This window comes from Zootoca vivipara, chromosome 8 (assembly GCF_965207765.1).
Source record: "Zootoca vivipara chromosome 8, rZooViv2.hap1.1, whole genome shotgun sequence".
NCBI classification, from domain to species: domain Eukaryota; kingdom Metazoa; phylum Chordata; class Lepidosauria; order Squamata; family Lacertidae; genus Zootoca; species Zootoca vivipara.
Genome location: NC_142591.1, coordinates 26,437,553 through 26,458,686, shown reverse-complemented (window position 1 = coordinate 26,458,686; position 21,134 = coordinate 26,437,553). Strand labels below are relative to the sequence as shown.

Genomic DNA, 21,134 nt, shown 5'->3' with positions numbered 1-21,134 from the left:
TCGCCGGCACGTGCGCGCATAATCGACAAGTCGCGCGCGCCCTTCTTCTCGCCTTTCTCCGGCTCGGAGGCTAAGTGGGGGACGTCATCGCCGCCGCCGCCGCCGCGACGCGCGCGCAGCTTGCGTCCGCCCCGCCCTCCCGAGTCTCTGGGACGGCCGTTCTCGAACCGTCAGTCAAGTCAGCACCAAGCCAATCAGGATCAACGACGCGAAGCTCGAGCGCCACCCCACCACTACCTCTCGTCCCTACGGCCCTCCTCCTCCTCCTCAACTGCTCTTAGGCCCGCCCGCTCCGTCTGCGTGCCTCGAGAGCTGGCGCCGGCGATTCGTGTTGCCTAGGAGACAGATCGCCGCCGCCGCCGCCGCTTGCTGCTTGACGCCGCCGCCTCCGGCTCTAGACCCCTGGCCGGGTTTAGAGTCGAGGGAGCTGCTGGTGGTTCGGAGGTTGGGATGAGGCGGCCGAGGGAAGAAGGAGGAGGACCCGGAGGGGGCGGCCCCGGAGCCTCCGCAGGCGGCCAGCAGCTCAGCGGTGAGTGAGGCGAAAGGCGGCGGCGGCGGCAGGGAGGGCGGATTAAGGAGGGTGACGAGGCGGGCGGGCAAAGAACCCCCCTCCCGCTCTTAATCTGGAGCAGCCCGTTTGAAGCATTGCAGGGGGGTTGGTCTAAATGACCCTCCGAACCCCTTCCAACTCTACGATTCCACGATTCTTGTGACTTGGGATTTTACTTCCTAGGGTCCCGTTAACTTTGGGAGGGACTTCAGAGTTCAGGCGCGATCTAGCCAGAGCTATAAGGGCCTTTAGAATCGCGTCGATTTCAGTGGGAAATCACTTAAAATGGAATCTCAAGGATAGGAGCGACATTGCACTTTTGTTTTTCCTCCGAGGGGATCGCATCACTTATTTTATCCACGCAGGGAGGAGTGGGTAAGCCTGAAAGGAGGTGGGCAACCCACTGAGTTTCATAGCTGTATGCGGATTTGAATCTGGGCCTCCTCCCAAGTTTCTAATATTACTTTCTTCCACTATGTTACAGTGGCTCTTAACAGTACTTAATTTGGGTACATATTGAGACGTGTGTTGAAATTTACAAGAATGACGGTGCAGTCTGAAACGTGTACTACCCCAGAAGAAGATCTGTTGGATGTAATGGGGGGTTGTAAGATGGTAGACTAATACCGGTAGTATCCTAGAGTTGGAAGAGAGCATGTGCAACCCCCTGCAATGCAGGAATCTTTCACCCAACATGGGACTTGAACCCACAACCCTGAGATTAAGAGTTTCATGCTCTACGGACTGAGCTATCCCAACTCAACTATGTATTTATTTAAAATCTCTGGCTACCCTATCTACTGGTAAGACTGGAGGGCCACAAGAAGGAAATAAGGTCAGAAGGGGACCATGGTCGGGAAAAGGTTGGACATACTGATCTACAGTATGTCATCTAACTGCCCCCCCCAAAAGAAGAAGCACCTGTGCAGGTTTTGCTTGACCAATCACAGCTGTTACCTTCCTCATACAAAATTAGATATTTTCTATTCACTTGTGATAACAGGATTGTTGCAGAGCTAGATAGAACTATTGGTGGGAGGCTGTGGGCTGAAATTGACAAATTCCATTGCGGGAGGATTGGTTTTGCCTTCAAGAAGCTGATCAAAACAAAGATCAACCACAATCTGCCAAACATCATTTATAAGCTTTTTCATATGGGAAAAGAAATATTTTTAAATTAGCCTAAGGTAATTTAGAACCCAGGGGACCCAGGTGGCGCTGTGGTTAAACCACTGAGCCTAGGGCTTGCTGATCAGAAGGTCGGCGGTTCGAATCCCTGTGACGGGGTGAGCTCCCGTTGCTTGGTCCCAGCTCCTGCCAACCTAGCAGTTCGAAAGCACATCAAAATGCAAGTAGATAAATAGGAACCGCTACAGCGGGAAGGTAAACGGCGTTTCCATGTGCTGCTCTGGTTCGCCAGAAGCGGCTTTGTCATGCTGGCCACATGACCTGGAAGCTATACGCCGGCTCCCTCGGCCAATAATGCGAGATGAGCGCGCAACCCCAGAGTCGGTCACGACTGGACCAAATGGTCAGGGGTCCCTTTACCTTTACCTTTTTAATTTAGAACTATGGCTGCAACCCTAAATATTTGTTGAGCTCAATCTGAAGCAGAGAAATTCTACATTGATTCCACTAGGTAGGCTTAATGCTGCACTTGATAGTACTGTATTTTTTTTAATGTTCCCTCCACTGAAATCACTTATAAACATTTTCAAGTAAATACAATTAAGAGCAGATTCTAATAAAGTGGATGAAATTATTGAATGCGTATTGTTTCTAGGTGTGCTGGCACTGCTGAATGAAACATAGAAGGGAGGGACAGCGTCTTTTAACTATGGGGATGGTGACAGATGTACAAATGCCAAGAAAAGAAGAGTTCAAATAGTGTTCTTTATTCACAGAATGAAGGGTGCACTTTCCACTTGAATAAAAATATGTGAAACTACCTTGTTTACTACCTTGACTACCACTTGTCACTGTTTAGCAACAGCAGCAGTTTGTCCTGTAAAAGTAAACACGGAAAGGAATCTAAACCAAAATGAAATCTCTTCAAGTATATGAGTATGCATTAATTCCCCCTGCCATGCATTTAAACACCATCTGTTTCCTATTGCCAATGGAGCAAGAGTTTTGCCTGTAGCAGCTACCTTTCTGAACATTTTCAGAATTTTCTGTCAATTTCTGTTACTGCATTTTTAAACAAAATAGTAATGAACTGTACAGTCATTGCTAGTTCTCATGAAGCTAGTGGCAAAATTGTTTGCAAGGTGAGCCTGATCTGGGCTTTTATTGCTTAGCATTCATGAGGTTTATCTTTGATCTTTATCTGTGAGAACTTTTCTGGAAGGTGATCAATGTGACCTGCTTTTCGATGAAAAAATGTGAAGCAATATTCTATACAAGACACTAATGTCAACTGATATTTTCTTGTTTCTTTATTTCCAGTGCAGGGACCCAATGGTGCAACTGTTAACTATCAGAACTGCTATGCTTCCCCTAGCCCCTTTGTGACACTGCTGTTCAGTGCAACATGCTTGCTTTGAGCACAGTTTTCCTTCCCACAGCACAAGATCTAAGGTTGTTTCTGTAATCCCGCACAGTAGCACACCTGTGGTATGGTAGAGTTGAATGGCTGGGGTAGGCAACTTGTGACCCTCAGCCTAATTTTATGGGCCTTCTGCAAGGAACCAGGTCATGCCCTCAACAAGTGCTGATGGAGAGTACATTCTCATTGTCCTGATTAGTGCCTCTTCATTTGCTCAGTCAAGCAAATGAAGTCTAAAGATCCTGAAGTTCCAAATATTTGGGCAAAATCCACATCCTCTCCCATTTTGCCAATGCTCCTGTTGTTCTTTTCTAAGCTTTCCTATATATGATGCCTTCACAAAGCCCTAAAATGACAGTAGACTTTTGGATCTGGCTGTCATGCTCAGTAACAGTGAATGTTACTGAAAATGGCATTTGGTTGTGAGCTAGTATGTTACATAGTCCTATATTCCCTGACCTGAGGGTGAGCCGTATTGAACTTAGTGGGATTTATTTCTTACGTAGACAAGTATGGGATTGCAGTAGCAGATTGACAAACCAATGTCCCATAGTAGTTCTCTTGGTTCAGAATAACCACTTCAGCAAGTAACTGGAACCCAGGGGACCCAGGTGGCGCTGTGGTTAAACCACTGAGCCTAGGGCTTGCTGATCAGAAGGTCGGCGGTTCGAATCCCTGTGACGGGGTGAGCTCCCGTTGCTTGGTCCCAGCTCCTGCCAACCTAGCAGTTCGAAAGTACGTCAAAATGCAAGTAGATAAATAGGAACCGCTACAGCGGGAAGGTAAACGGTGTTTCCATGTGCTGCTCTGGTTTGCCAGAAGCGGCTTTGTCATGCTGGCCACATGACCTGGAAGCTATACGCCGGCTCCCTCGGCCAATAATGCGAGATGAGCGCGCAACCCCAGAGTCGGTCACGACTGGACCTAATGGTCAGGGGTCCCTTTACCTTTACCTTTACTAGTTCTCTTGGTTCAGAATAACCACTTCAGCAAGTAACTGGAAAGGTGATACAGGCATCTTCTGTTGTTGCTGCTAATGACTTTAATTACCTTGAAGGATGACACATTTCCACAGATGGTTTTTTTAGAATGTGTGTGTGTTTTACTGGCAGTGACTGTGGTTAGTCAACACTGATTACTTAGGCTTTAGTTCTGCCAGTTGTACTATTTTATTTTTAGAATAGCATTTTTACAGGCAGTGTCATCAACTGTGATGTGCTTTTTGCCCACTAAGTATGGCTTCTGTTTTTGAAAAGTTTATAGTTATCCATCTCTAGGAAACAAATGTATGTGCATCAGAGCTTCTGCAGGCTCTGTTTCAGTTGTGATGTTTTCTCTATAAGGTTATGCCTTAACATAAAGATGGCATTTGTGGTAACTATCTTTTTACTGAAATTTGTCTTGAAAGGATGACAATTAGTCAATTCAGTGTTACTTTGATTCATACATAGCTACCTATCGCTCTCTGCAATTTTTCCGATACTGCTAGGCGCATTTGCATTATGGCAACTTGACCTTTATCTGTCCTCTGCTTTAATCCTCCCTTGATCCTCCTTGAGGAGATTATTGGCAGCATGTCTTGAACAATGAGGAACAATCTGTTGTTTACCATAGCATTTTTTCTCCATCTCCCTTGGGAAACTCCCAGGGGAATGTGATATACACTTGTCTCCAAGTTCTGCGTAAGAGTCAGGAGTACGCTCTGGGGCCTGCATATAATGCTATGTGTGCCTGATCAGATTGTCCTCAAGAATAATGGTTTTAAAAATCGTATTAAGAAGTGGGTGGAATGTGCAAGAAACAGAAGGACTTCATTTGCTTATTCCTGCACCACCATCCTATTCTCTCCTTACATACTTCCTCTGAAAGCTCTGTTATGCAATTAAATCATGCCAACGGCTGTTAAATGCTGCAAAACCATTTAATTTACTTCACATATTTTTGTCCTTCAGTTCCATCCTCTAAAACTCAGCTACCTAGTTAATTCCATTTTGACACAATGTAGCCTTTAATTCCATTTTGACACAATGTTGCCTTCAGATATAGCTAGGTGACAGATTCATGGGCTTCCGGGTTTTCACTATATTATTTATTTATTTATTTATTTATTTATTTATTTATTTATCAGACAACACATAAAGTATCCTTTTGGTGGTTCTATATTTGCTTCATCTGTTTCAGGACCACCAGAGAATCTCTTTTCATACAAGCAGTAGCCTGGACACTGAAGATCCTCTTGTGTGCTTTAGGAATTTTTCTTCACTGCATTGTTTGGAGCATTCCTTGTAAAAGCATTCACTGTAGCATATGTGCTGCTATAGCATCTCAGTTTGGGAACTACTCTGACATGCCTAATAGAGTCATGTTTTGGAGCTTTCTTTACCTCCATGAGAGCTAGAAACCTATATTTAATAATGAAATTGTAGAGTATTAGAATTGTAGCTAGTGTTATGGCAGTCTAGAAATGAAAACTTCGATCACTTTGGTGACATCCTGCTCAATCCTATGGAAGAATTAAGTCCCACTAATTAAGTAAATGATGATAGTAAGTCCCACAAAGTTAAGTAGTGTTTACTTTCTAGTAAGTGGGTTTAGGTATGGGCTGCAGCAATCCTATACACACTTACCTGGCATAGCTGCCAAGTTTTCCCTTTTCTCACGAGGAAGCCTATTCAGCATAAGGGAATTTCCCTTAAAAAAGGGATAACTTGGCAGCTATGTTACCTGGGAGTACAGTAAGTTCCATTAAACTCAGTAGGACTTAGAGGACTTAGTTGTGAGTAAACATGAATAGGATTGCCCTGCTAATATCTCAACCTATATGTTGGCTTGATTTAATATGTTGTAGAATTAATTAGCCATCCTGATTATTAATAGTCAGAACCTGCAGTTTCATTTCACTTGATTCTACTGTAGTATTAGCCCTTCTTGCTCTCTCTTTTTATCCTAGGGGGAATTTTCACACTTTGCAGGAAAGCTAGTTTGTTATTCTGCTTGGTTTTAGCTCAAATCTACTTTGCATGTTTACTTTTTAAATATAAAATGTTTTAGTTTGCTTGTTGCATGATAGTAACATGCTTTCCCACAGAATACTTAAATAAAATATCTGTTTCTATTAAGGACTCTTGTAAGAATGGCAGCATTATTCCCTTCACTACGACGTTATTTCTGGATAGTGTGGTTATAATACTGGAAAAGAAGACTGATGACTTAAGCAAGTACTATGACAGATTACTCGCCCATGTAACAGCAACAATCTCAAAAGTCCCTGCTTGAAAAAGAAGCAGTTTTAGCATTTTTAAGGATTTGGCTAACCTGTTTTTACAAAATGAATCGCTACACAACCATGAAGCAACTTGGGGATGGAACATATGGCAGTGTACTGATGGGGAAGAGCAATGAATCAGGGGAGCTTGTGGCCATCAAAAGGTAAGTGCCATTAAATCTTCATGCATGACAGTGCAATGTTACGCATGTCTACTCAGAAGTAGGCCCCATTGAGGTCAGTGGGAATTACTTCCAAGTAGGAAGATGTCAGCATATGATGTTGGTTGCTGTTAGTGAAACATTAACAAAATATAAATAACGACAAATATGCAAATGATTGAAGCCTCATTCTGGAGGCTCTTTAAGCAGTACAGTAGTATAAATCACATGTAATCCCCCCCCCTTATTGGCTTCTGCTCTGTGAGCCACCTCATTTTTCTCCCACTTGGCCTCCTGAGATGGCCTTTTACCTTTTGCTAGGCTGCTTCTTCTGGTTAGCTGAACTGCAGCATTGGGACCCTTTCAGACCTGCTTTATTTTAAGTGAAGCTATTTTAAGTTAGGCTGATTGGAATAAGCCGTTATGGAGTGTACACTGCCCATTGATTTCTTACCTTTTTCAAATTCTATTCAGTAGCTTGCATTGACATTGCTGCCAACTTTTTAATTTGTTCTGATATTAAGTAGAGCAGGTTGTAACGTCTGAATCGGGAAATAATATTTCAGTGCTCTGTATAATCTACTCTACTTTCTGTCTTATTTGTGTGTTTCACTTTTTACCTAATAAGCATGGGTTCCTTGTGACTTTTATTTCAGAATGAAAAGAAAGTTCTACTCTTGGGATGAATGTATGAATCTTAGAGAAGTAAAGGTAATGCTCATATTTACTAAATAACTGTTTAGGCCTGTGTTGGAACCAATGACATGATCATAATCATTCTCTCTGATGTATTGCAGTCTCTGAAAAAACTTAATCATGCCAATGTGATAAAGCTGAAAGAAGTTATTCGAGAAAATGACCATCTTTATTTTGTGTTTGAATATATGAAGGAAAACCTCTATCAGCTAATGAAAGACAGGTATGTCCACTTTTAAAACGTTGCTTGGATATGGTACCTACTGGTCAGTGGGTACAACATCCTGTTTGCTTTTTTCCTAGAACTCTGTTCACAGTTCTCAGTACAGTACAGAAAGGTGATTATTACAATAGCAAAGGGAAAATGTTCATGTTTCACATATCTAAGAACCTGGCCTAGTTCAGGCATCCCCAAATTTTGGCCCTCCAGATGTTTTGGACAACAATTCCCATCATCCCTGACCACTGGTCCTGTTAGCTAGGGATCATGGGAGCTGTAGGCCAAAACATCTGGAGGGCCGCAGTTTGGGGATGCCTGGCCTAGTTGGTTTACAGCAGATCTATTGAGCATTTGAATAGTATTGCAAGCTCAGGTATCTTATGCAGGTCAATTATTTTCCTCTGAGAAGAGCCTTTTTGTTACTCAATTTTAATTGGATGCTTTTCCATTTGTCTTGTTTATGTGGCACAACAGAAACCGAGAACCTTGTATGTTACCCTTTTGACATCCTTGGCATCCTATCTGTATGTCAGTCTGAAACAAGTTTCTCTTGCAATTTCTGATGGACAAACAAAACTAGTAAACTCTTCAGAAGATTTACTTTGTTAGCCAGAAGGTGTCAGACTCTTATTTAAGAGCTGTACTCAACATTGCAGTAAGAGAAAGTTTTTTCAGCCCAAGGATTTCTCCTTGCACAATGGAATGTTCTGCCCCTCTCCTCCTCTTGTGTGCCCCCTAAATCTGTTCTGGGAGTTCCTGAACCCTCCAGAGAAGATTTTGGAACAGAATGGGGTATGCATGGGGAGGGGGGAAGTCCCATAGTGCTAATCCATGCACTAGTGCACATATTTAATTGAATACTGTCGTTAGTCAGCAACATGTTTGGGATTATTTAAACCTTGTGTTGCTTTTGTTGAGTTGCATGTCATAAATTGCCATCAAGAAGTACAGATTAATCAATTAATTAATTTTATTGCTTTAGCTGGTGTAATATAGATTCTGTTATACTATTTAATATTTATTTAAAGCCATATTTTGTATTCAGTTGTGCCCTATGGTCAATATTAAATTAAATGAAATTGAATTTTTAACCCAGCAGCTTTCAAATGAAGTGGTCATCAAAGCCATAGGATCACTTGGGACGACCAGCAGAGCGGCAAGGTGGCAGCTTTCTGCCCTGCTCATCAGACCCATCTGCCAGTCTCCAATACTGCCAGACATCCATCCATGTGTTTGAAGAGTGCATAAAACACAGTACGCATAGGTACAATTGCATGATTTCAAGATTGTTCATGGATATTGACTGCACTGTTCAAGCCTACACATACTGCTTTTTATGCACGTACGCTCTATTCAGATGTTAGTGCATATTTGTGGATGTCTGGCAGAACTGGTATACCTGAACATGGTGGGGGAGGGGGGATGTAAGGTTGCTCTCATATCGCCCCTAGAGAAGATCAGTGAGAAGATTGCTAGAGTTCAAAATTGTTTCCATGTAGGAAGAGTTGCAGAAAAGTTTAGAATAATTGTGAACATCAATCATTGTGATTGATGTTCTTATATTTTATATTGTTGGGCATCCTTAGAAAAGTTGCAGTGTGAATTCACTAGAAGAAGCAATTGAAAACTGAATGCCATTTTGGATGGTTAAATCAAGGCTGTTCACTTTATGTGTTGATTTACTGCATTTATATAAGGCTGCCTCATTTTAAAATGAGATTTTCTGCTTCATAAGCACAAAAAACGTTAATGTTACAAAAATCTGCTGACATTGTCAATTTGTTTCCTCTCAGAAATAAGTTGTTCCCTGAGTCTGTCATCAGGAACATTATGTACCAGATATTACAAGGGTTAGCTTTCATCCATAAACACGGTAAGACACTTCACTGTTCTTGCTTTAGCTGAGTAAAGTAAATGTACAGTGATAAGTATTTGTAACTTAGGGGGAAATGCTTCATGCTTTGTTAAAGTGAGATTGGTGTATATTATTACTGTTAGGCAGTGTCAGTGGATCAAATGGAGAAGGAACCTTCTGATGGATACATAATTGAGACGGTCCTCTGAAACAAAGCTACATTTGTCACTACATGATAGTTGGCAATTCCGCACCCACCCAAAGAGTGTTATGTTTAAATCCTTTGTTCTATCTTCAGTTTTCAAGGCAATATTAATTTTACCTCAAGTTGAATCCATCCAACCATCAGACCTCAAGCAGAAGGGCCTGTAGCAATAAAAATAAATATCTAGGCCTGCTCCATGTGTTAGGCCAGTGATGTACTGAGACAGACGCATGGTTCCCATGGTGACTGCGAAGCTCCAAGCCAGCCCCAGGACTTCATGGTCACAGTGAAGCTGTTTAGTAGTGGGGTCGATGGTACACTAATAAGATCTCTGTTCTGTCATGGGGAATAAAGTATCAAATCAGGTGCACTGGCTTCCCTGAAAGAAAGACTGCATTATATGTTTTTTTGGCTGATGCCCCCTTCCGATCCACCAGCCTGGTTCTGGTTCTGTACAAAATGCCCAGGTAGACAGAGCTGGTTCAAGGTAGAGCCACCCAGATTTTCTTAATGCATTGCAAGTATTCATCCAAAATGAAATCATGGATGGTGGTAATTTTATTATGGGCTGATGTGTTCATCGGCAGCACCACTTGGGGAGCAGTGGTAGGCAAATTGGCATGGTCATTCAAACTGTGATGGTTGAGAGATGGTCCAGATGCAGCCACTTCTCAGCTGGCCTGACCATGCTCCAAACGATGACCCTGGTTATTGAGGAGCTCTGACCACACCCCCAAAGCACATTCTCCTAAGCACATGATTAAAGTTGACTTTATATTTGGGTGCTGCATGGTCTTTGGATAAGCTTGGCCCAGTAACAAAGTGTGTGCATGTAAAAAGCAGGGCTGGGGAACCTATGGTCCTTAGGATGCTGCTGAACTCTATCAGCTTCAGCTACCCATGGACATTGGTCAGGGATGATGGGTGTTGTAGTCTAGCAACATCTGACAGGCAACAGGTTTCCCATTCCTGCGCTTAAGCAATCCGAACCATTAAAAACTTTATACCAATGTATGATCCAGCACAATGTTAACACTGAGTAGTACATATGAGTACAGTAGGTAAAAGTACTGTTCAATACCTCGAAAGAGTAGGAAGCAGTAAAGTGCAAGTATCACAAATAGATTTGCTCTGGCAGTTAAAATGCAGGTGCCACAGGGAGATCTTTTAACACCCCACCACCACCACTTTTGGGACTGCAGGATTTTGCCCTAGTTTGTTTAAAAGCAGATGGTTCATCATTCTTTAATTAAAATTCTTTAATTAGTTGCCATAATTACTAAATGCCAGCTGCTACAGGTCAGAATGTTCTCTGTATTTAATTTGAATAACATATTTTTTAAAAAAAGAAATGGTAAACTAGTTTAGAATTAATTCAAGAGAGATTACTTTTATTTTCCACTTGAATTCCATGCCCAAGTTCCATATTTCAGGTAGTTGTTGATACTGTGGTTTGTTGGTTTGTTTATTATTTCTTTGTCCGTATTCACATTTACAGGATTTTTCCACCGGGATATGAAACCTGAAAACCTTCTCTGTATGGGTCCTGAACTTGTTAAAATAGCTGACTTTGGACTGGCTAGAGAACTTAGATCTCAGCCTCCATATACTGATTATGTTTCCACCAGATGGTAAGTATGGCTGCAATCGTAACCCCACTTTCTCTAGGAGTAAACCCCATTGAATTCAACATAACTTGCTTCTGAATAGACATGGTTAGGACTGTGTTGTTATTCAGCATGACCTTCACTTACCTTTTGCATCTCTGCATGAATGTATTCAATTATTTCTCTTCACCATCACAGGTACCGTGCACCTGAGGTTTTACTGCGATCCTCTGTTTATAGTTCTCCTATCGATATATGGGCTGTTGGCAGCATAATGGCTGAACTATACACACTAAGACCACTTTTTCCAGGAACAAGTGAAGTTGACGAAATCTTCAAAATTTGCCAGGTGTTAGGCACGCCAAAGAAGGTAAGCTACTTTGAGAATACGCAATGGCTTGGATGCTAAGCTAAATTAAGCATGTTCACAAACAAAAAAATTGTCATCTCTTCCCCACCCCCACACCTCTGCAGTGGGTTATGAGGGGGCTCCTGAGCAATGTGAAATAGGGGCAGGGGGTGTTGGAAACAGAAGGAATGGGAAACTTTTTCTGTTAGCTTTTAAGATTCAAGCCTGGTTGGGGGGTGAAATAGATTGGCGATGATTTATTATTCCTATTGTTTTAACCGTGGTACATTGCTGAAAGGAAGAAAGTCGGGTAACCAGGAGTGTTTTTGTGTAGAAGGAATGTGAGCTCCATTAAATTTTGTACTGAAAACAAATTTCTTGGTTCATAATTCTCTAATTTTAAATGTACAGGCAACTCCCCATTTGCTTGTGATCGGCACTCATGTGACCACTGACACGTGCTGTTTTTGGCACCACAAGGGGACACGAACGGTGCCTTGGAACACCCACCCACCCACCCTGTGTAAATGGGGAGTTGCCTGTATGTCTTTTACACTAGGCTCCCATTGGTGGATCCCAGATTTCTAGTAAAAAAGAAAGTAGATCCCACAAGCCTGCAATCTGCCCACTCCTGGTCTAGAAGAGTTCATTTTTTTCAGCTTTTTTTAAAAAATGAAACATCTTCTTATCTGATGTTTCATGACTGCTGTTGTATGCCATTTTCTCAGAATGACTGGCCAGAAGGATACCAACTTGCCACTGCAATGAATTTTCGCTTCCCTCAATGTGTCTCCCTAAACTTAAAGACTCTCATTCCAAATGCCAGTAATGAGGCAATACAGCTTATGTGTGAAATGCTGAACTGGGATCCAAAGAAACGACCTACAGCAAGTCAGGTATGTCATTTGCAAAAAAAGTTTTTTTTAAAAAAACATTATCATGAGTAGTTGGACAACTGCTCCTATCAGCATGAGCTGGCATGGCCAGTAGTTAGGGATTGTGGGAAATATAGTCAGCGGCATCTAATTCCCTATCTCAGTTTAAAGTTTAAAGAAAGTAGCTTTGATTTTTTATTCAGTACTGGGTTGGTTTTGCTTCCTATTTTTATGGCATTGTGAACAGTAAAGGTGGGAATAAAATAAAGTTGATGAAATCCATAAAAGGTTATTTCAAACATACAAAGCACATCTTTGTATGTAATACCACCCCTGTGAGGTATACCAGTAATGTTATTCCCATGTTGTAAACTGGAATTGAGAAATGGTTGCTTTCCCAGGGCCTGTTGAACTCATGGTTAATATTTGGATTAGGAATGTCCTGCTTTGGACTTCTGACTGCTACACCAGTTTCTCCATTTTACATGCAGTTAAAATTCCTCCTTGGCTGTTCTGTCCTGTGCACGATATTGTCCATGCCACAAAACTTAATTGTTTATCAGCCGTACGCTTTAATGATTGTAGACATTTTATCTGCATTCTAGTTATCAGCATTCTCTCTTTCTTCAGGCATTGAAGTATCCTTACTTTCAAGTGGGCCAAGTTTTAGGGCCACCTCCACAATATTTGGATCAGAAACAGTCTCATCCCAAATCAATTCAAGCAGCAGATCCAAAGCCGTCTCTATCCAAGCTGGACCCTGTATCAAAATTAGAACCTGTATCTAAGCCAGAATCTCAGTCTTCACCAGATGCGCTTGATAAGTTTCAGCTGCAGTGTGTATCAAAGAATAGCCAGCAGCCCCTCCAGGCAATTCAGTTGCCTCAGAATGCAGCCAATCATCAACCATCAAAGCAGCAGCAGCAGCAGCAGTCATTCCTTCCAGCCATCAAAAATTCAACACCAGTAAGTTGCTGTCAAGTGGCTACTATGAACAAGTCAAAAGTACATAAGTAATTACTCTGAAGTCCTGTTTTACATTCGTATTAATTCAGTAGGGTTGCATAACCTGCAGTATTCTGTGTAAAATTTTGACTTGGTGTTTTATTCTGAAATCCATTCTTTGCAAAGCCGCTTTCCACTTGTACCCATGCCACTCCTTTCCCTCAACCAAACTACTATAGATTTCTCTGATATCTCTTGTTTTTCTCTCCATGGTGCTTACTTCTTTCCTTACCCTGTAGCATGCACACTCCCTGCACACCAGATTTACTCTAGTTTTGCAGTCAGAACTCCTACAAACCAAGAAATACAGTGGTGCCTCGCAAGACGAAAGTAATTCGTTCCGCGAGTCGCTTCGTCTAGCGAGATTTTCGTCTTGCGAAGCGCAGTTTGCCGCGGCAAAAAAACTGCCGCAAAACTTTGTCTTGCGAAGCGCGGCCATAGAAAACTTCGTCTTGCGAAGCGCCGAAAACATCGCAAAATGCTTTCGTCTTGCGAGTTTTTCGTTGCGTGAGGCATTCGTCTTGCGAGGTACCACTGTACATTCAGCCACTTTCCAATTTAGGATAGTAATGTACAGGTAGCTAGATGTTTCAGAAATAATATAGCCTTTTTGTGTGTGTGTAATTGAAACAGAAGCAGATAGGCCTAAAAAACTGTCGGCGCCGATGGGGGCAGACTATGTTACAGGCGATGGATAGCTGGGACAATTTGGATGACTCCGAATTTGGGATTTCATATTCTAAGAAGCCTAGCATCACCATGTTAACTGAAAAGAAAACAAAGGAATCTCTTTTTAGGTAAGGCGTTATATTTTGTCCTGTTTTCCCTCCTAGTTTATAATGGGTATGTGTGGGAGCAGGGAAGCAATCTGCAATACTTGCAGTCTGAAGACCAAAAACAAGATGAGTTGTTTCTCTAGAGCAGGCATCCCCAAACTGTGGCCCTCCAGATGTTTTGGCCTACAACTCCCATGATCCATAGCTAACGGGACCAGTGGTCAGGGATGATGGGAATTGTAGTCCAAAACCTCTGGAGGGCCGGAGGTTGGGCATGCCTGCTCTAGAGCTTTTGGCCCAATGGGCCTGATACTTATTCCCCACCCACCCCCACAGGCCAACATTGACAGATGGGCAGGGCCACTTAACTTGTTAATCATCTGATGTCATGCCGACATCAGGTAACTCAGGCAGTCCTATCCACCTTTCAACGTTGACCCACAGGTTGGGTGAAGCAGCACCCAGCAGGCTTGAACCCTTCCCCTTAGCTGACGTCACCCAGCTGGTGGACAGGTGGTTGTAGCTTGGGGAATATGTCCCATTGGGCTAACTTGAAACCACCCCCAGAGCTTTACCACCCCAAGTCTGGAGAGCCTCCTATAAAAAAGCAGCAAAATACACAAAGGCAGGCTGGACCTATCCATACACATTGCAATCATTGCCTGCAGGGTTATTGTGGAATTATGGTCAGTGTATCTCTTTGAATCACAAAGAGGATTTTTTGTTTTTTTCCCCCAGAAGTACTTCATTTTTTAACTGTTCCCACACAGCTTCCTGACATTCTTGCCTAAACTTTTTCAGTATAGGCTCTGCATGGAATCTGCATTCTAGGTCCGCTTCAACTCTGCACTGAATGTGGAAATGCAGCACCCCTAAGACGCTGGAAAACACTATTGTTTTGGATCAAGAGTTAATTTGTGTCCTGGGTTATCTTCACTTTCAGTGTTCCTGGGCGTATGTCCCCCAGATCTGGCCAATCAGGAGAAAACAAAGTTCTGAAGAGAAATGACTCTGGAATATCAACGACTTCAGCAAAACAGTACTACTTAAAACAGTCAAGATACCTACCTGGTAAGGAGGCAATTTTTTAATGCTTTTGATTACTTTGGGTGGGAGATGGTTTTTGTGTGTGTGCCTTTTCTTCTGCTAGCAATAGATAGGTCAGAGAATAAGTGGGCAAAAAGGGGGGAATCCAGGAGCTAGAACAAACTTTATTTCAAGAAATAAAAAAAAATTCCTTCCAGTAGCACCTTAGAGACCAACTAAGTTTGTTATAGGTATGAGCTTTCGTGTGCATGCACACTTTTTCAGATACACTGAAACAGAAGTCACCAGACCCTTATGTATAGTCAGAGGGTGGGGAGAGGAGGGATATTATTTCAAGAGGCACAGTTTTCAGTGAAAGGTGTTGAAAAGCACATTGTGACTTCAGTGCTCTGATAGGCTATGCCCTGAATTGGCAACTATATACTAACCGTTATCATTATTATTTATCTAAGGTGTAAACCCTAAGAATGTCTCCTCAGGAGCAGCCGGTAAAGAAGGATCCCATGGTAACTGGAATAATTCCTTGTTTTCAAAACCGATGGCACCAATTGGAGGACTGTCTTTTAGCAGAGTCAGTGCAGGTAATTAATTAATGTAATGGATACAGTTAAACATGTGTGTCGTCGTCGTCGCCCCCCCCCCCCCCGGTCTGATATATTCAATAGATTTTGTAAAATTTATTTACTATGTTATTTTTGTGATGGTTTTCAAGCAGCATGTGTTTTCAGTGTTCTATTTTTTAATTTCGCTACAATGTGCACAGCAGCAAGTATGCAGCCTGAGACGGTGATTGTCCATTTTTTATCAGCGTTGCACCACATAGTGCTGAACACAGCTGTGTCAAATGGCTCTTGTTGGAATGTGTTTTTTGATATTCATAAGCGTCCAGATGCATGTGTGTGTATGAGGGGTTCTCAGTCGAGGAAGGGAATTGGGACATGCATAGGGCAAGTATATGCTAAGTAGAATGCTGAAACGCAGCCTGGGAAGTTTTCATATTTACCTTGTCTTAATTTACAAGTAAATTGACCTCCATCATTCTTCTGAAGAGCTTATCAAAAGAAAGCAAATTACTTCAAAATTTAAACTGTAGATCTGACTAATCTCAAACCATTTTAAATTATTGAAAGCAGCATAACCTAAGTTCTATTCTATTTCTATGTAGACAACGTTTTTCAGGTTGAGCTTTTTTTAAAACAGCTGTGATTACAGTTCCATGGCAATTTATTTCAAACCCTTGCATAATACCCTAAATATCAAGATAATCGGAAATCTCAAATAAATAAGACTGCTTCTTTTGTGTTACAATGACATTGTGTATATTGTGAAATTGGAGGGTCAGGGTTTTCTGGTAAGTAATGTTCTGTTCTTTTCTTCAGACCACTTTATCCGTTTGCAGCTCATGGAGTAAAGCTTGTATTGCTATGACCCTACGTGGGTCTAGATTTGCTTTATTTTTCTGGGTTTGTATTAAACCTTTGCATGATCATACAGGGCAGATAAAAATAAATATGAAAACATTATAAATATCCTGTCTGGGCTTTAGAGGCAGGTAAATTTGCTTTACTCAGTGTCTTCTTTAACCTATTTGAAGTACTCTTCTGTTAACAAATAATAGTAATTGCTTTTACTGTATTGATTATTATTAGCTGACTGCACATATGAAGTCTGCAGTCCTATGCACACTTATATGAGAATTGGTCTACGGGGCTTAATTCTGAGGAGACATGTATAGGATTGTCCTGTAACCTTTTCGTACAAGAAAAATACAGTATGCATTTAAATACAGATTTGTTAGAATTCTGTAGTATTCTCTTTCTAGGATTAATAAAGGTAATTTGGAATTTCAGTATCCTATTCCTTCATTATGCTTATGATCATAACCAATCTCAATTACCTTTTGCTTTGCTTGTTGGATTCTTGGTAATAAATATTCACTGGTCTACCTCCTGTTTTAGAGATGAATCTTTCAACATTTACGGAACTGATACGGCATCCTAGAGGCTCACTCACACATGCTATATTACAGATTGCTCTCTCTCTCTCTCTCTCTCTCTCTCTCTCTGTGTGTGTGTGTGTCTTTGTGTCTTTGTGTCTTCCATTAGTTTCATCCATCCTTTCTGTTTGCCTAAGGTATTTATTTTCATCCTTTTCTTTTCCTCCATCTGTTTTACTGCCTCCTCTGAAGAAGAAAACTTAATTAAACCAATTGAAAAACTGTCATGCAAAGAAAGAGTGAATGAAAAATTAGAGGACCCAAAAGGTAATTACTGGCAATTGTGTTTGGCAGTGCTTAATCTTTTGCAGGTTTTGGGTTTTTTCATATTCAAATCATACATATTTATTTATTTATTTGCTTTTGAAAAGGCATTATTGTATCATTTGAGCCATAGTATTTTAGTTTGACATATGTCATGGCTTTATCCCAGCATCTGCAATGTGCACAGAAAACCTTGTGTGTGCAGAAGCTTCCTTGTTCACTTTTATGATCAAAGATATCGCAAGAGGCTCTTGGATTTGGAAGATTCTAAAGGGCCATCTGGTCAAACGTGTGCCGCCACTGGTCAAACGTGTCCGCCACTAATCCATCCAGTCTCTGGATCACTGTGTGTCACAGGCACAGAGAAGATGCTTCAAGGCTAACTAGGTCCAGTTAATTCAGGCAAGCAATCTAAGCCAGACTTGTTGGAGGTACTTGTACATATTTAGATTATTCTAATCTAATATCTAATCTAATATTTAGATTATTAGATTACTCCAAATAATCTAAATAAATCTAAATAAAAGTAAGACCTTTTGAACACTGAGTAGAATCAGGATTTGTTTGCTGTCATGAAGGGTGTTTTTTCCCCTCAGCTGAAAAGGGTGTTATTCTTAGAAAAATCTTTACAGAGCAATCCTGTGTGTGTACAACAGGGCATACACTCAGGTACATACACACAGGATTGCTGCCTTGCAGTGAAATCATATACATGTATATTTAGAAGTGAATGTAGCTTACCCCCTAATAAATGTGTATAGAATTAGAGGTGGTACTTATGGAGTGTAAACAATATGTTCCAAAGTGAACTTTGTCCCCTTTTACTTTGCATCAAGCATTATAGATCAAGTACAAACTATAACTGTTGGGAATAGGTTTTTAAAGACCTAAGAAACCGTACATATCCTGTGTGACTCTCTGACACATTTGAGCAAGGGTCTCTGGAGTTATTTGAAAAAGTTTTAGTTTACTTCTACTGTACTTGCTTTCTCCGTGTTTGTTTGTTATTTACAAGGGACTTGCAGTGTTTTGAAAACTAGGAATAATGATGTTGATATTGTTTATATCTCTTTTTATTGTGTTTCTTTTTGCATCCTATTGTGTTTTGTTGTATAAACAAGATGAAAATATGCAAAAGAAAATGCCAATAATTTCCTGGGACATGGGCTGTACTCCAATGAACATTTGTGACTGTGATGGTGATTCTTCTGTTGCTTTTGCAAAGGGTGCAATCCACTACAAATGCATGGGAAATGTGCAAAGGTTTCCTGGTTGTGTAAACAGACTCGCTAAAGTATGAGAGGCTTTAAGGAGTCCTATAATTTCCTGTTGGTTTGTTTAAATTTGCTAGGCAGAAATGGGTGCGTAACTTTATGCCATTCATTTTAATAATGTGGCAGAGCTGTCTGAATCATGCTTACAGTGGCATGCTATGTTTCTTTCTGTAGGTTTTCCCATGCCAGAAGGTTGGGGCTGAGGTACTGAAGCACTGATGAGAGAGATTTGTATGTGCATACAAAACGTAATAATTACAAAGTGTAGCAATAGCATACCCCATTCTGGTTCCCATCAGGTCTCCAGTTTCATCACAGTGTGTAATCAGCTGGTGGGTTTCTCTGGCATGCTGTGTATCTTTTCAAACATCTGAACTGTTCCAACTACAGTGGTACCTCGGTTTACAAACACAATTGGTTCCGGAAATCCGTACTTAACCTGAAGCGGACTTTCCCATTGAAAGTAATGGAAAGTGGATTAATCTGTTCCAGACAGGTCCGTGGAGTACTTAAACTGAAAATACTCAAACCAAGGCGTACTTAAACCGAGGTATGACTGTACTGCTTCAAATGATGATTGCTCTTTCTTGCATGAGGGAGGATTTTAAGCAGAGGTTGGATGGCCATCTGTCATGGATGCTTTGGCTGAGATGACCCTCGGGGTCCCTTCCAACTCTAAAATTCTATTATAAGAATCGTGTATAATTTACAGTAGGAAGGCTTGCTGATACCATTGCAGAGAGTACACAGTTCCCTCTGTATTCACTTCCAAACTACCTGTAGGCCTGGGAGGCCATATAAGCTTGAGGATGAACACAACCATCTGTGAATGACAGTGCTTGGAAGAGGTAAGGATTCCCCTTTACTAATCTTCCCATATTTGTGGGCTTGGATTTAATATTTTCCAATTTTCTTCTTCTTGTTGCAGCTTTTCCTCTTACCTACACTGACAGTCTGTTTCTCTTTTGTATTTCTAACTAGATTCCAGGGATGGAGGTATTCCATGTTTCATGCATTTCCACATGGCATGCAAAAGGTTCAGCCGCTTTCTTTTGAACTCTCTGCTTTGTCTTCTGCAGTAAGGATTCAGAGGAACCAATTCTGGTGGAGAACACAATTGAGGTTACCTTAAAAAAAGTTTTCTAAATAAAACTGCTAAAACCATTTTTCTTGAGTTTCAGTTAATTAGCCATCCTCTTCTCTTCCCCGCCCCCAAACACTTGGATCTGCAGGTTATCTCGACAGGCTGTCCACGTCCTCACTTTCAAATATACCTAATGAAGTGCATATGTTTAAGAATGCAAATCTGCATGCATTCAATGTTCTGTTGAAGACTTATGCCTTTGATTATAACTCCCTCACCCCAACTCAGCCAGGGATACACAGAGCAGAGCTTGTTTCCTTCTGCTCTGGAGGGTAGGACCTGAACCAGTGACTTCAAGTTGCAAGAAAGGAGATTCCGACTAAAGGTCAGGAAGAACTTTCAGACAATGAGAGCTGTTCGACAGTGGAACGGACTCCCATGAGAGGTGGTGGACTCTCCTTCCTTTGAGGTTTTTAAGCATAGGTTGGTTGGTCATCTGACAGCTATAAGCATCAATAAGGGATATTGATACAAATTTAGATAAAGCCAATGAACACCCATATTTTCATTGTTTTGATACATTTTGTCAACATTTGCTCATTATTTTCCAGTTACAAAAACTGCCCGATACTGGAAACAACCCATAGAAATCTGTGTAAATAATATTTGGAATGTAGCTTTATCGGGACACCTTACTCTCCACAGAAGGGTAATTAAAGGCACTTCAAAGATAGACACTTTTGGTGAGATTTGGCTTCCATTCTTTTCCTTCATAAATGAGACAGAATATACTTTTATTCTACCTACAAGACAAGAATCTCTGTGGAGAGGATATTTGAATTGACAGTGCCCAAATAAACATATTGCTTGTGTACTATGTACTGCATATACAATGGAATAAGAATGTACCACTGTATAAAAGTTACTGTATTCATATGTTCTTGTTTTACATGAAAACCAATAAAAATCATTTGGATTTTTTTTAAAAAAAATGTATAAAATGCTTGACAATTACTTTGTTTGGGGCAGTGCCTTTGGGTTTTGACCTAGGGGTAAAGACCTGCTGCAGCAGAATTAAATAAATAAATGGACGCCTTGCTGGTTATCATTGTTCTGCCTGTTTATTTAAGATAACTAAAGTCCTACCTAGGACGAGCTACATTTCCGTGATATTAGCCAATAGTGTTGTGCTTAACGACTTCCACCCTGTATTTTATTTCTCTGGCTTTCTTCAGGTGCATTTGACCCCTAATACTAGATTGGAAAAGTCAACTTTTCTAATTCATTCTGAGATTGCATAGATAAATCAGTTCCTCTGGTGCAGATACTCTTGTTTCAGAGAGGTCTTGGATGCATA

General features: G+C 41.2%; 1 protein-coding gene across 8 annotated transcripts in view; it reads left to right on the top strand.

Annotated features, from left to right (window-relative positions):
- The first annotated feature begins 255 nt into the window (after positions 1-255).
- The window catches only part of MAK (male germ cell associated kinase), a 28,635-nt gene continuing 7,756 nt past the window's right edge, over positions 256-21,134 (top strand). For 3 of the 8 annotated variants that reach the window (XM_088675168.1, XM_060277976.2, XM_088675169.1), the window contains exons 1-13: positions 256-529; positions 6,219-6,527; positions 7,181-7,235; positions 7,322-7,443; positions 9,234-9,313; positions 10,999-11,131; positions 11,306-11,477; positions 12,185-12,352; positions 12,962-13,297; positions 13,970-14,133; positions 15,056-15,183; positions 15,612-15,740; positions 17,348-17,422. In XM_088675168.1, the coding sequence (XP_088531294.1) occupies positions 6,427-6,527; positions 7,181-7,235; positions 7,322-7,443; positions 9,234-9,313; positions 10,999-11,131; positions 11,306-11,477; positions 12,185-12,352; positions 12,962-13,297; positions 13,970-14,133; positions 15,056-15,183; positions 15,612-15,740; positions 17,348-17,422 (1,663 nt within the window). In that variant the 5' untranslated portion in view covers positions 256-529; positions 6,219-6,426. Of the gene's footprint in view, positions 530-6,218; positions 6,528-7,180; positions 7,236-7,321; positions 7,444-8,539; positions 8,705-9,233; positions 9,314-10,998; positions 11,132-11,305; positions 11,478-12,184; positions 12,353-12,961; positions 13,298-13,969; positions 14,134-15,055; positions 15,184-15,611; positions 15,741-17,347; positions 19,542-19,674; positions 19,857-21,134 lie in introns of those variants that run through there. The other 5 variants (XM_088675170.1, XM_035125909.3, XM_088675171.1 and 2 more) reach the window with 3 other exon arrangements.